The sequence below is a fragment of the Ambystoma mexicanum genome, chromosome 11 (genome assembly GCF_040938575.1).
Source record: "Ambystoma mexicanum isolate Mex_15411 chromosome 11, UKY_AmexF1_1, whole genome shotgun sequence".
NCBI lineage: Eukaryota > Metazoa > Chordata > Amphibia > Caudata > Ambystomatidae > Ambystoma > Ambystoma mexicanum.
In genome coordinates this window covers 7,300,861-7,315,757 of record NC_090934.1, presented here as the reverse complement: position 1 = coordinate 7,315,757, position 14,897 = coordinate 7,300,861, and the positions used below count along the sequence as shown (strand labels likewise).

At 45.2% G+C, this 14,897-nt stretch overlaps 1 protein-coding gene across 1 annotated transcript in view; it reads right to left on the bottom strand.

The window, feature by feature from the left end:
* Window positions 1-658: 658 nt before the first annotated feature.
* The window catches only part of GALE (UDP-galactose-4-epimerase), a 164,484-nt gene continuing 150,245 nt past the window's right edge, over window positions 659-14,897 (bottom strand). Inside the window, exon 11 of the mRNA XM_069622385.1 lies at window positions 659-2,604. Within this exon, the coding sequence (XP_069478486.1) occupies window positions 2,540-2,604 (65 nt within the window). The 3' untranslated portion in view covers window positions 659-2,539. The remainder of the gene's footprint in view (window positions 2,605-14,897) is intronic.

Genomic DNA, 14,897 nt, shown 5'->3' with positions numbered 1-14,897 from the left:
TTGTAGTCAATGAATATCTGTCTTTGCATTCCAGGGGGGCGCAGGATGTCAAAAGTTCACCAATACCACTTAACTTGAGGGTCAGTGTTATCTGGAGAATGTGATCTGTGGTATAAAGCACGACATTATTTGAATGGTATCAAAACAGTTATGGACCAGGAGCGACAGGGGTGGTCGTTTTTAAGAATAAACGAAGCAGGGGATGGAGTGAAGGGATTCAGAGCGGGCTGTGGGTTGGTAAGAAGGCTTTCTCTTTAAAAGAGATGTACTGAGTTCAAAAGACCAAATTTCTAAACCAAAGTAAAATCATTAGCACAGAATTTGTTTGAAGCAATAAAAAAAATACAAATAGAAAGATCCATTGGATGAATGTTACCTTTCTTTATACAGTTACCGTTCGTGATCAATTAGTTGTTTATCTTTGCATTAAAGTGGGGGTCGTCTTTGGCTGCGCTGTTACTGCAAAGATGTTTCATTAACAGGCTGCAGCTAAGAACCACTGTGTCGCCCCCTGGTGCAAACAGACAGCCCTAACGCACACACTAACCCAATCTGTCTCCACTCTTCAGCTAGAAGAACCCCCCAACACCCTCCCCCAAAAGAACCCAACACTTCCGGACGGGCCTCGGAAGGCAGAGTACACATTGCAGACACAGAAGACGGAAAATAATTTATTTGTAACATCCATTCATGATGCAATTTCATCTAAATACAAGTTTGTATAAAAAGGGATGAAAAAAGACAAGATCACATGATACCTCATAAAAGTTCAACCGTCCGTAAACATTCAATTATTCAGAAAAAAGCTTATAAAAATAGAACCGATGACAAAAAAAACATACAAATTATTGTGATATTTTTCCCAAGCCCACCCGAAAGAAAAGCCATGATGAAAAGAGGAACACTTGCCGAGCCAACATCACAGAAAGAAGTTGCATAGTTCATCACACATGGATAACGAGGAGTGTGCTGGTCATGTATGGCACTACACAACAGAGATGCTGCAAAGTTCCCACCACACATGGGGCGCGGGGCGGGGAAGGGAAGGAAAGTTAGAGAGGAGTGGGGGTGGAGTAAAAGGAGAGATTGTTTTTACACCCATTCAATGGATGCAAACACATTTTGACCACTGCCGCCGAGTTGGGAGGGGTGGGGTGTGGCATGCAGTCGATGGAGGAAGGAGGATGTAAGCTGTGGAGGTTTTAGGGGGAGCTGCCAGTGGACACAGAGTTTGCAATGAGGAGCACGTTTGGTCTGCTGAGCTCCAAAGAAGTGTGCATTGTAGACAATATTGACTGGCGAGGTAAGAGCATCATGCAAGAGCCCATGTGCAGTCAAGGTGCCCTGCATGCGCACCACACACACAACATGTAAAGCCGGGACTGGACAGCTACACAAAATAATGACACATTGATGAATGTAAATAAATGAGCTAAATGTTGACATTAATATTCAGTCTGGGAGGGGGGGGGGGCGGTTGTGCATAAGGCAACTGGTCACAGAGGGAATGAATCGCTGGGTTGAATGCTTGGGTGACGCTGTAGAAAAGCCATGTCTGGTAGGTGGAGGGCGGTGGTGGCGGCGGCGCCAGGAAAGCGAAATCCAGCCTATTGCAGAAAAGGGGGTCATCTAGGAGCACTGCTCTCAATCCCATGATTCTGGCCAGAGAGCAACGGTGGGTCAAAGCCATCTTCATAAACACCGGAGAGGAGCAGTCAGAGAGTTGCGCGCATTTACCCAGGAATCTGAAGACTCCTAAGTGGGAAAGGGGGAGAATCCCCAGAGCCTCTCCACCAAGCAAAGGCCTCAAGGTTATCACTCTGAAGCATGGACAGGCCTGGAGACCCAAGGCAGGAAAGTGAGTAGGTTGGAGACTTGCAATGCCAAGGGCCAAGAGACTAGACTTTGCTGCGGCGCAAATCCCTCCACCCGAGATCAGGTCTGGATGACTGGAACCCCCCCTTTGGGCTTCTGAGGAGACCTCCGGCATCAAGTTCTCTGCAGACACTGAGGGAGAACATTTAGTAGACTAAGCCATGCAATAATGGCACTGTCCTGCACATGTACCAGTAAGACACCAATTACTTCACGCTACCTTTTCATGACTTAAGTTACATAGGAATGTTTTAGAAACAAGATGACGTCATTTGAATATCAACTGTCATGTTCTCTAAGCAGAAAGCGCACGCTCTTTGTTTGCTCAAATGCACCATAATTAGGCAAAAGCAGCTGGATAATGTGGAGGGGAGGTGGTCCCTTTTTGTTTCCCAAGGCACGGCTTAGGAACTGATCGACTACCCGTACCACCACTCTCTGCAAGTCCTGTCTACCCTGGTGCAGACAATACCTTACAGGAAGAATCGGCCAACAGTTGATGTTAGGACTGGCCTACAGTTGATGTTAGGACTGGCCTAAACTACAGGCTCCCAAGCCCATGCCAGAGAGCCCGCGGAGCACCGAATTGACAGAGAATAGTGTCTGAATGGCTGGCAAAAGTTAGGCCTAGGGGCACTTTCCAGCCTCAGTCACCCAACCCGCGCTAGATGGCGGCCGTCTTGCTGAATCCTGTAGGGTTCTGGGATTGCCATCTCCACAAGTCTTCACCTGAAATGAAATAAAAATTTTTTTAAAAAACACAAATGTTTATCCTTAACCTCTGAACAATTAAGTGTCACCCCCTTATGCAATACATTTGTAAAGTTGAAAACTCCAAATGAATTCCCATTTATTGCAACCTAGAAAAAGAGAAATTGGAAAGACATACTAAAACATTGGCAAGTTTGCCCAGTACAATGTTAACCCTGAGAGCTTGCAGGCCTCCAACAATCTACTGCTGCACTTCAAGCTTCCCCGAAATGATCTTAACATGTCCTAAGCTTGGTATAGATGTCACTGGGGTAATTGCACGTGTATAGAACTGAGCTCCAACTTGGTAGTTACAAGCGTTAGCGTCTCGAACAGGGGTCTGCAACACCTGCCTCCCCAGGTGTTTTGCAAAACTTTAATGGATCTATTTGAAGAACAGGGATGTCTATTTCACTCAGAAATGAGTTCCAATAGAAATGGCGGAAGCATTCCCACGAGTGGCGCCTGTACAATAACACAAAGATGAGAACAAGCAGCCCCTGCACAATAACACAAAGATGAGAACAAGCGACGCCTGCACAATAACACAAAGATGAGAACAGGCAGCACCTGCACAATAACACAAAGATGAGAACAAGCGGCGTCTGCACAATAACACAAAGATGAGAACAGGCAGCACCTGCACAATAACACAAGGATGAGAACAAGCGGCGCCTGTGCGACAAAACAAAGATGAGAACAAGCATCGCCTGTACAATAACACAAAGATAAGAACAAGCGACTCCTGCACAATAACAAAGATGAGAACAAGCAACGCCTGCACAATAACACAAAGATGAGAACAGGCAGCACCTGTACAATAACACAAAGATGAGAACAAGAGGCGCCGGCACAATAACACAAAGATGAGTACAAGCAGCTCCTGCACAATAACACAAAGATAAGAACGAGCAGCGCCTGAACGACAAAACAAAGATGAGAAAAAGCAGCGCCTGTACAATAACACAAAGGTGAGAACAAGCGACGCCTGTACAACACAAAGATGAGAACGAGCGGTGCCTTAACAATAACAGAAAGATGAGAACAAGCAGTGCCTGTACAATAACACAAAGATGAGAACAAGCGACGCCTGCACAATAACACAAAGATGAGAACGAGCAGCGCCTGTACGACAACACAAAGATGAGAACGAGCGGCGCCTTAACAATAACACAAAGATGAGAATAAGGGGCGCCTGTATTACAACACAAAGATGAGAACAAGCGGCGCCTTAACAATAACACAAAGATGAGAACAAGTGGTGCCTGTACAATAACACAAAGATGAAAACAAGCAACGCCTGCACAACACAAAGATGAGAACAAGCAACGCCTGCACAATAACACAAAGATGAGAACAAGCGGCGCATGCACAATAACACAAAGATGAGAACGAGCGGCGCCTGTTCAATAACACAAAGATGAGAACAAGCGGCGCCTGCACAATAACACAAAGATGAGAACAAGCAGCGCCTGCACAATAACACAAAGATGAGAACGAGCGGCGCCTGTTCAATAACACAAAGATGAGAACGAGCGGCACCTGCACAATAACACAAAGATGAGACCAAGCGGCCCCTGCACAATAACACAAAGATGAGAACGAGCGGCGCCTGCACAATAACACAAAGATGAGAACGAGCAGCGCCTGTACGAGAAAACAAAGATGAGAACAAGTAGCGCCTGTACAATAACACAAAGATGAAAACAAGCAGCGCCTGTACAATAACACAAAGATGAGAACAAGCAGCGCCTGTACAATAACGCAAAGATGAGACCAAGCGGCCCCTGCACAATAACACAAAGATGAGAACGAGCGGCGCCTGTACAATAACACAAAGATGAGAACAAGCAGCGCCTGCACAATAACACAAAGATGAGAACAAGCAGCGCCTGCACAATAACAAAGATGAGAACGAGCGGTGCCTCTACGAGAAAACAAAGATGAGCACGAGTGGCGCCTGTACGACAACACAAAGATGAGAACAAGCAGCCCCTGCACAATAACACAAAGATGAGACCAGCAGCGCCTGTACAATAACACAAAAAGGAGAACGAGTGGCACCTATACAACTACACAAAGATGAGAACAAGCAGCGCCTGCACAAAAACACAAAGATAAGAACATGCGGCCCATGCACAATAACAAAGATGAGAACGAGCGGCGCCTGTACAATAACAAAGATGAGAACAAGCGGTGCCTGCACAATAACACAAAGATGAGAACGAGCGGCGCCTGCACAATAACACAAAGAAGAGAACAAGCAGCCCCTGCACAATAACACAAAGATGAGAATGAGCGGCGCCTGCACAATAACACAAAGATGAGAACGAGCGGCGCCTGTACAATAACAAAGATGAGAACAAGCGGTGCCTGCACAATAACACAAAGATGAGAACGAGCGGCGCCTGCACAATAACACAAAGAAGAGAACAAGCAGCCCCTGCACAATAACACAAAGATGAGAACGAGCGGCGCCTGCACAATAACACAAAGAAGAGAACAAGCGGCCCCTGCACAATAACACAAAGATGAGAACGAGCAGCGTCTGTACAACAACACAAAGATGAGAATGAGCGGCACCTGTACGACGACACAAAGATGAGAACAAGCAACGCCTGCACAATAACAAAGATGAGAACAAGCGGCACCTGCACAATAACACAAATATGAGAACAAGAGACGCCTGCATAATAACAAAGATGAGAACAATAACACAAAGATGAGAACAAGCGGCACCTGAACAATAACACAAAGATGAGAACAAGCGGCGCCTGCACAATAACAAAGATGAGAACAATAACACAAAGATGAGAACAAGCAGCACCTGAACAATAAAACAAAGATAACAAGCGGCGCCTGCACAATAACAGATGAGAAAAAGCAGTGTCTGTACAACACAAAGATGAGAACAAGCGGCACCTGTACGACAACACAAAGATGAGAACGCGCAGCGCCTGAACAATAACACAAAGATGAGAACGAGCGCCGCCTGTATGACAAAACAAACATGAGAACAAGCAGCGCCTGTACAATAACACAAAGATGAGAACAAACAACGCCTGTACAACACAAAGATGAGAACGAGCGGCACCTGTATGACAACACAAAGATGAGAACGAGCGGCGCTTGAACAATAACACAAAGATGAGAACAAGCAGCGCCTGCACAATAACACAAAGATGAGAACAAGAGGCGCCTGCACAATAACACAAAGATGAGAACGAGCGGTGCCTGTACGACAAAACAAAGATGAGAACAAGCAGCGCCTGTACGACAACACAAAGATGAGAACGAGGGGCACCTGTACAATGACACAAAGATGAGAACAAGCAACGCCTGCACAATAACAATGAGAACAATAACACAAAGATGAGAACAAGCGACGCCTGCACAATAACAAAGATGAGAACAATAACACAAAGATGAGAACAAGCGGCACCTTAACAATAACACAAAGATGAGAACAAGCGGCGCCTGCACAATAACACAAAGATGAGAACAAGCGGTGCCTGCACAATAACACAAAGATGAGAACAAGCGGCACCTGCACAATAACACAAAGATGAGAACAAGCAGCGTCTGTACAACAACACAAAGATGAGAACAAGAGGTGAACCAGTTCATGTTTTATGAGGGTGTAAAAAAAAAAGTAGGAAATATTCCAGGGACAAAACCCCCAAAAAGATTAAAAGCCAGTTGGCTTCCATTAGCCCCACAGCAATGGTAGTGGGATTATTCTGCAAAAGCAGAAGATGTCAATTGTCCAAATGATCAAATTAGCACAAAAAAAAGAAAAAATACAACACTGCAGGTACTTCTTTTGACACTGCCCCTGCAGTCTGTTACAGTTCATTAGTCCACTTTTAATAGAAAGAGAATGTTAGAAGCATTCTTCTCATCTTTGTGCACATTCGCTCTTACTCATCCTCTACACGTGGTGCTGCTCAATGTCACTCATCCGGCGGTATAATGCTAATCTGTTTAAACAAATGAAAGATTCCCACTCTGCATAATCACTCATTTTGCATGAAGAATGGATTAGTGATACCATAGGTTGACAAACCTGCTATTGTAGCATTGAATGCAAAACTAACTTTTCCTTTAATTCAAATGATTTGTAATGTGGTCTTTAATTTATTTATCCTGAATAGAAAGTATAAGTTTTGCTCCCATGACTAATAACATCTTATTGAAATTTATGTTAAAATGCACATTCTGAGATGCAGGAAAGGTTCGAATACTCGTACCAAGATCCAGATGTAGATGTCAGTAGAGATTCCAAATGACAAGAATTACCTTCGCTAATTTGGAAAATATTCCAATGAATATAGTGGGCTCTGTCCTGCTAGTGTCTGCTTGTACACCGAAAAGCACGCGTTGGTAGAATCCAATAAGATTTCTATTTAATGCAAGGTCTATGTCGCCAACGCTCTACGCGATGACATTAAGACGAATACAGTCAATGATCCGACTGCTAGTACTGCCATAGTTAAAGGGGACATTCTTTATGGAGTATTGCACTTGTGAAGTTATCATATTATTTTCTACACGTTGCTATCAATGCAGTGATAAGAAATTGTGCCAATCAAAACATTTTAATTAGCAGTTAATTATCTAATGTAATTTCAATTAACAGTTTAATGAATATCACACATCTGGATATTCCATCCTGGTAGATTCATTGATTTGATATTTTATTTATAACGTGCTCGTATGCAAGCGTTTCAGAGTGCGAAAATCTGTTGTGATGTCTAGTTTTTGTGACATAAGTGATGTTTATTTTGTTAAAAGCATGAGATTAATATTCTCAAATAAATGAACAGTTCTTATCCCAAAAAGTTTTATTTTGCTGGAGGTCGCATCTCTAAGGTAATGAAAGGTTTGTAAAATGAAATGGGCTGTAATCAGAGTTCACCACCCATGCTCTGTGTGGTGAAGGTAATGTGCTCCCCAACCGGTGAGTGATGTGTCTGTTGTGACAATTGCTTGCACTGCAGGGTTGTGAAAAGGTTTTCCCTCTAACAGATTTTCCTTTGTCCACCAGTGTAGCTCTTGAACTAGGGTTAGGGTTAGTGAAACAACCACTAGATGGTCCCACTGACCGCTTGCCTGAGACCACTGTTTCGCTAACCACTCTTGCATAGTGCACATGCACAGCCATGCGTGGTGAACCAGGTAAATACATGAAGCCATCATCCCGAGCAAGCGCATTGCTTTGCGTACGGTCACCTGGCGACCGGCTGGATACTGAGGTATTTGCAGCAGTATGTTTTGCACTCTTTCCTTTGATGGAAAGACTAGACCCTCTTCTGCCTTTACGACAGCTCCTAAGAACTGTTTGCTTTAGCTGGGAAAGAGACTTGATTTTTTCTCGTTGATTGAGAATCCCAATTGTAACAGGAGATTGACTGTTCTCTCTATATTTTGCTTGCAGATTTGGGGGGGGTATTCCCAGCTTATCAGCCAGTCGTTCAGATATGGGTACACTGGGATTGAATCTCTGCGTAGGTGCGCTACCACTACCGCTAGTACCTAGTTTGTTTGTTTTATTATTTATAATGCGCAGATATACCCAGGGGTATCAGGGCACAGCATTTACAAGAATATGCGAAGCTTGGTTACAAAGTGAAGAATGTACATGATGGCAGAAGGGAGTATATACAAGGCAGAGCAGGAGAGAAGGCAAAATATACAGTATATACAAAGTTCTCCACTTGGTGACACAGTGTGCAAATAGCAAGAGGGTAGCCTTGGCACTTGGCTATCTTAGTGGTCCTTCAGTTTCAGCCATGAAACTACCTTGGAACGGAAGTTCAGGTAGGGCATGTCTACTCTCAGGTTAGGGGGAAAGGAGTTCCATAGTTTGGCTGCTTGAACCGGGAAACTGTTACCTCCTATGGTGGCGAGTTTGAAGTTTGGGACAGAGAGGCAGTCTTTGTGTGCAGTTCTAGAGGGTCTCAAGGAGGCTTGTCTGTGGAATATGTTAATCAAGTAGATCGGGGCAGCATTGTTGAGAGATTTGTGGGTGATTGAGGCTGTTTTTAGGAGAATTAGGTCTCTAGTAGGGAGCCAGTTGTTCAGTTGGCTAAGTCCTGAGATGTGCTCTCTTCTGGGGATGCCTAGGCTGCTCTCAGGGCATTGTGCTGGAGGGTTTGTAACTTGCTGGTAGTAGCCTTGGAGGTTCCCAGGTAAAGGGTGTAACAGTAGTCAAGGCAGGATAGTATGAGGGCTCTAGTGAGTGTAAGGCAGCTGGTGTCTGACAGAAATGGTTTGGCTGAGCTGATTAATTTGCACGTGTATGCCGATGATGATGCCAGGGAACTCGGTTTTCTTTTGAAGGAAAGGTTAGAATCCAGGTAGAATCCCAATGTTTTGACCTCCTGTCCAACTTTGATATTGTTCCCATCTATTGTGAAGGAGTTGTAGGCTGGACTAAGTTTCTTTAAACTGGATGTAGTGCCCAAGATGATAAGCTCCGTTTTCTCATCATTCAGGCATAGTCCATGTGTGGCCATCCATGCCTGGATGATGATGTACACTCTATTCACCAAATCCTTCCCATAATCTCCAGAAAGCGGAAGGAGGATCTGGGTATCATCTGCATAGTTAGTGTAGGTGATACCGAGATTATCCAAATCATCGAAAAGGGGCTTGGTGAATATGTTGTACAGTGTGGGGGAGACACAGGAGCCCTGTGGGACACCACAGGTGATGGGAATAGGGTCTGCTGCAGCAGTGGGAGAGAAGACACTCATAGTTCTTCCGTTAAGGAATGAGGTGATACAGGTAATGGCCTTGGGAGAGAAGTGTGCTGCTGTGTGGAGGTGTGAGCATAGGACAGAGTGGTCAACCAAGTCGTAAGCTGCAGATAGGTTAAGGAGGAGGAGCAGAGCAACTTGCCCTTACTCCCCGAGTGTATCAATCTGGGCTTTCAGGTCGATAAGTGCAGTTTCGGTCCCATGTTGAGGGCGGAACCCAGATTGTCTAGATCCTAAGAGGTGGTGTTCCTTCAGGTGCTTCTGTATTTGTACATAGGCGACCTTGTCTAGGATTTTTAGTAGGAAAGGAACAGTCGTTATGGGTCGGTAATTAGTGGGTATGGCGGGGTCAAGAGTAGGTTTTTTAAGTAATGGAAGTACCCAGGATTGTTTTAGGTTGGTGGGGATGGATCCAGTGGTAAAGGAGGCATTGATCAGTTTAGTGACGAAGGGTGAAAGGTCACGGGCAGCATCTTTGATGAGCTGTGCTGGGCACAAGTCTCCCTGGCAGTTGGAAGGTTTCAAAGACAAGATCATTTTTTCCACGTCAAGAATATTGACTTTGGAGAACTTGAAGCGGGTAGGATCTGTGGTTGTGCACTTATCCAGGCTTTTGGATGGGAGCGTGTCTTTTAGGGCAGCTTTTTTGCTAGAGATTTTACTTTGAAGTGTCACAATCTTGTTTGCCAAGGCATTATGAATTTCTGAGCACCAGTTTTTATCTTTGGTGCATGTATCAGGGGGTAGTATGGGGGTTTCAACTTCTTTAAGTACAGAGAAGAGTTCTTTCATATTAGATTTAGCTTGGGGTATGCGAGTGTCAAAGGAGGTTCGTTTAGCCATGTAGATTTCTTTTTTGTAAAGTGCGGCTATTTTGGAAAGTTTGAGTTTGTTTGCGACTGAAGGGGATTTTTTCCAGGTGGCCTCGCAGTTTCTCTTTCGCTGCCTTAAGTTTTTTAGCAATGGTGTGTACCATTTGTTGAGGTGCGTTTTCGGTTTACTAGGTCTGAGTTTAAGTGGGGCGATGACGTGCAACGAGGTAGCCATGGCCTTGTTGTATTCTTCAACACGGATCTCTGGATCCAAGTTGTCAGAGAGTGTGTTGAGTATGGGGAGTAAATTCGGGATGAGTCTTTCTGGTGTGATGTTCGTCTTGTTTCTGGTGAGAGTAGGTGGGGCTATGGTGATGGGTGGAGGTGGGGGCCTATCGGTAGATAACAAGAACGATACCATGTGGTGATCGGTCCAGACTAGTGGTGAGATATTTGTGATATTCGCTAGGCAGTTGTGGTCGGCCACCCAATCAAGTATTCTACCTTTCAAGTGAGTGGGTGCCAAGCTTCTTTGTACAAAGCCTAGTTCAGCAAGAGTGGTGACTATAGTGCTAGCTGTTTGGTCTGCCGGGTCATAAAAGCCCATGTTAAAGTCCCCCAAGGTGAGAACTTGAGAAGAGCTTTTGAGGTTGCTGGATAGAATGGCATTGAGGTCTTCATCGAAGGTGCCGATGGGGCCTGGTGGACGGTAAATCAAATGGATAGTGAGGGTTTGGTTGTTATTGAGTGGAACTTTGACTGATAGTGTTTCGCAGGACTGGACATTGGTGGGAGTTGCTATCATCATGGGTACGCTACATTTGTGTATAATGGCGACCCCCCCCTCCTCTGGAGTTGGGACGATCTTGCCTTAGGATGGAATAGTTATCTGGGACTACTAGCATGAGCATAGGGCCTGCTGCAGGGTGTAGCCAGGTCTCAGTAATTGCGAGGAAATCAAGATCGTCTTTAAGGATAAGGTCTGCGATTTCTGTGACATGAGCTACTAATGATCTGGCATTAATCAAGGCTCCCTTGATTTTAGTGGTGGTGGCTAAGTTTTTGGTAGTAGTAGTGTGACCTTTGTCCTGTGTTAATTCGAGAGTACCCTGACTGTGGAGGTTGTGCCGGGATCTGGGAATGATGTTATGGGGTGGATTAGAGGTTTTAGTGTAGGATCTAGATTGAGGCGGCTGCTCTTGGTGAATACCCTTGGAACGGAGGCTATGCCGAAGGGTAGTACCTTGAATTGGTTCGCTATCTTGAAGCGCAGGAATCATTTGTGCGCTTGGAACATTGAAATATGAAAGTATGCATCTTTCATGTCCAAGGTTGTCATTTAGTCTCCCCGTTTCAGCAGAGGGATTACTTCCTGTTGCGTTGTCATACAGAATTTTACTGGCTTGACATAGGTATTCGCAGGGTGCTGGTCTAGGACACCGCGCATTGTTAGGTCTTTTTTTCAGCACAAGGAAGTACGTTGAATAAATACCAGTTTACCTGGTTTGCCGGGACAAGTTCTATGGCGTCCTTTAGCAGCAGTACACCTTGACCTTCTCTAGCAGTATGCGTTGTTCTTCCTGTGAAGTCAGACTTTGTCTTGGCGGGTGGTTGGCTGGTGTTTGAATCAGCTCGATGCAATACCTCCCGCCACGGTGGAAAGTAACCACTTGTCCGACGTAATCCCCTCCCATGCGTGGGAAAAGTGTGAAATACGACCTCCTACTGGAGTGGCATGGAAGGGAACCTGTAGCGGGTGGTCATTGCTTAGGAGGGGTTGAGCCCCCCTCTTGCGGAGGAGGATCTGCCCCGACTTCTAGACCTTATTTGGCCTCTTTGAAAACCCTGCTGGGAGGACTGCCCTTGTGAAGAACCCCAGGACGAACTTTGCCCCACCCACCCTGGTTGTAGTTGGAGGACCGCTGGGAGTTCTGTCCTCTAAACCGGCACGAGTTAGAGCCTCCTCTCTGCCCAAAGAGTTTGTTAGTGAGATGCACCAGGGATTTGAGGGTACCATATTCCTCCATTGCGCTTTTAAGTGCATCCTCAACTACTTTTCCAGATAAAGCGTTGGGTTCAATGGGCATGTTTAGGAGGGTAGCCTGGAAGTGGAAAGTGTGGTGCAGCAGAGAAAAGAAATATAAATACTATAGATAATAGAAAATGGAGGCAATAAACAGTGGTAGTGCAGCCAGCAAGTGGCAAGTGCTGGGTCTACGGCAGTAGACTGGGTAGGTCTAAATAAGTGCAGAAAAGATGTAATGTATAAGGGGTGGGAGGGGGCTGGTTTGAACATCTTTTCAATGTGCGGGTTGATCGCCCGTGTCAGATTGGGGGATTAGACCTCTGAACCGATTGAAGTAAGGGGATAAACTGGTTTGCATATTTATCCCCAAGGATGTCCTCCACAGAGTCGTCATCGGCCTGGGCTTCTTGTGTATATATTTTGAAGCGCTCTGCAGCCTTTAGGAGCAGACCACTATATTGCAGTTGGCGGTCTACAGGGGAGTCACCCGCCGGTGGGTCGGTGTGGTCTGGGGGATTGGATGATGTGTACACCATCGTCTTCATCATCACAATATTGATCCAATTTTCCTGTGTCCCCTTGGTCCTCTGGGTCTTTATACGAGCCAGGGTCCTGTGAGTATTGGGTGTTATAATAATAAGTGTTCTGACCTAGTGTTAGGCAAGATTTGGAGCAGTACCCTTTAGGTGCACTACAACAACCCTGACCTCCTGGCAATAGGAACCCAACATGAAAGTTTGTCAGACACAACCAAAAGAACCAGAGTACAACATCACATTAAAACACATGAGAGAGTGGGGAAAAGGGTATCTCTCTCTCCAGGTTAAAAAAAATCAAGTCCTCAAAATCCAGCAAAGTTGCTGGGGGTCTCTAAGGTAGAGGGAATTAGCACATTTCTGAGAATTATCCCTAACGGTTTAAATATCTTCTATTGGATAAACTACCGTTTCCAAGAGCAGTGAAGTGAAATTGACTTTACTTACCTTTTGTAACTTTCTAGACCCAGCGCACCCTATCCTACCATCGGGTGCTGAAGGGGTTATTCAGTATCTCCTGTGTCTAGTTTCTCATGTAACATTTTTATGTTACTCTTTCCAGAATTTATGGCTCGTGGCAGTGGTTTACTTTTCACTACCATTGTGTGATTTTACCATGGGCTGCAATTGCAGCCTTCGTAAAGCACCCATGGGTGCCCATTTTGTCAAAATGGCCCGGTCGTCTTTTTTCACCATTTCTTGCTGGAAAGGTCCTTCTTGAGATTTACTCTGTGCGCCAAACCACGTTTGGTCCCTTTGTTCGTTTTTGTCTTTGGCGGGATTCACAAGTGCAGCCCGCCTCTGGTTCCAGCGTGTCTGGCAGGGGCAGGAAGTGAGGGAGGTGCCCGAAGCTCCCTGTGCTTAATCCCCTTGGTTACAGGAATGCACCCACAGGTCATTGGCTGGCTGTCCGGCAAAGACCGCCCCACTGCTGTGCGATTGACAGCTAGGCCGCAATGAAAGGGAGAAACCTGCATAAAAGGCGAGGTTTTTTGGCTTGGAAGGCAGAGTTGAATCCGAAGAACAACTTGTGCTAACTTTATAAATCCGTCACGTTCTATCCGACGCAAGGATTCCCAATTCTGGACTTTCGACCATTAGAACTGGGAGTCCATTTGTACGCATATGCAGTATGAATCTACGGAGGTTAGGATTGGGGCAAAGAAGCAAATAATTCTGTGGTTTGTGGAACACCTCGGCTACAGGTCTATAAAGCTTCAACGTGGCCATATGATCATGGCTATTGGCCCAATACCATTTTTCCACCTTCTGAACAAGTTGCTTCTTTAGTTCTAAATAACCTAGTTCCCAATCAGGGCACCAATCCATCTGTTCAAAGGTCTCACGTAGCAGTAGTGAGTAGCCATCAGTCCCATCCTTGGCATATGATTGACCCAATAATTTAAGTAAAGGGCATTTGGATGTGCTCATTGCTCCAATATATGATAGACCTCTTTATTTAAGTGCCATTGCAGGTAAGGACATCTATCCCAATGCCAAATCGGATTAGTTCAACTGGCACACTCGGATCCATCCCCAACATCCTATGCCAAAATGTACCCTCTATTGCTTTAAGCAACGCAAGTTCCCACATCAACAGTGTCTCCAAGCCGTAGATCATTACCGTACAGAAGCACTATTTGTATAATGTTAGGATACCCACTAGGCTAAAACCAGATGTTTCCAACACAAATTTGTAAATGAGGGACGTTAGGATGAATGCCTTCCTCCTTTTTCTACTATTGTTTCTGTACCGTTACCTTTGACGTTCAATACCAGGCCCATATATTTGTGCACCTACAACGCATTCCACGTTAGTCAATTCCTTTGAACTAAAGTGCACCATCTTGGTCTTCCCCAAACTGGCCACTAGGTTATTTTCTTGCACATATTTAGACACGCCCCGAACAAAGACCACTACGTTGTCTGCGTACATAGGAGAGCAACCTTTAGTGGTTAAGAGTTTGGGGAACAGTTATTAATTTCGCTAGGTTTTCTAGGCAGGTCAGACAGATAGATGCTGAATAGTCGTGCCAACACACACCGTTTTCACTCCCTTATTTATAGCGATTGAACCTGTGGTGGAACCCCTACAATGTTCTGTTATTGTTTATTTATACAGCACTTATACACAGGT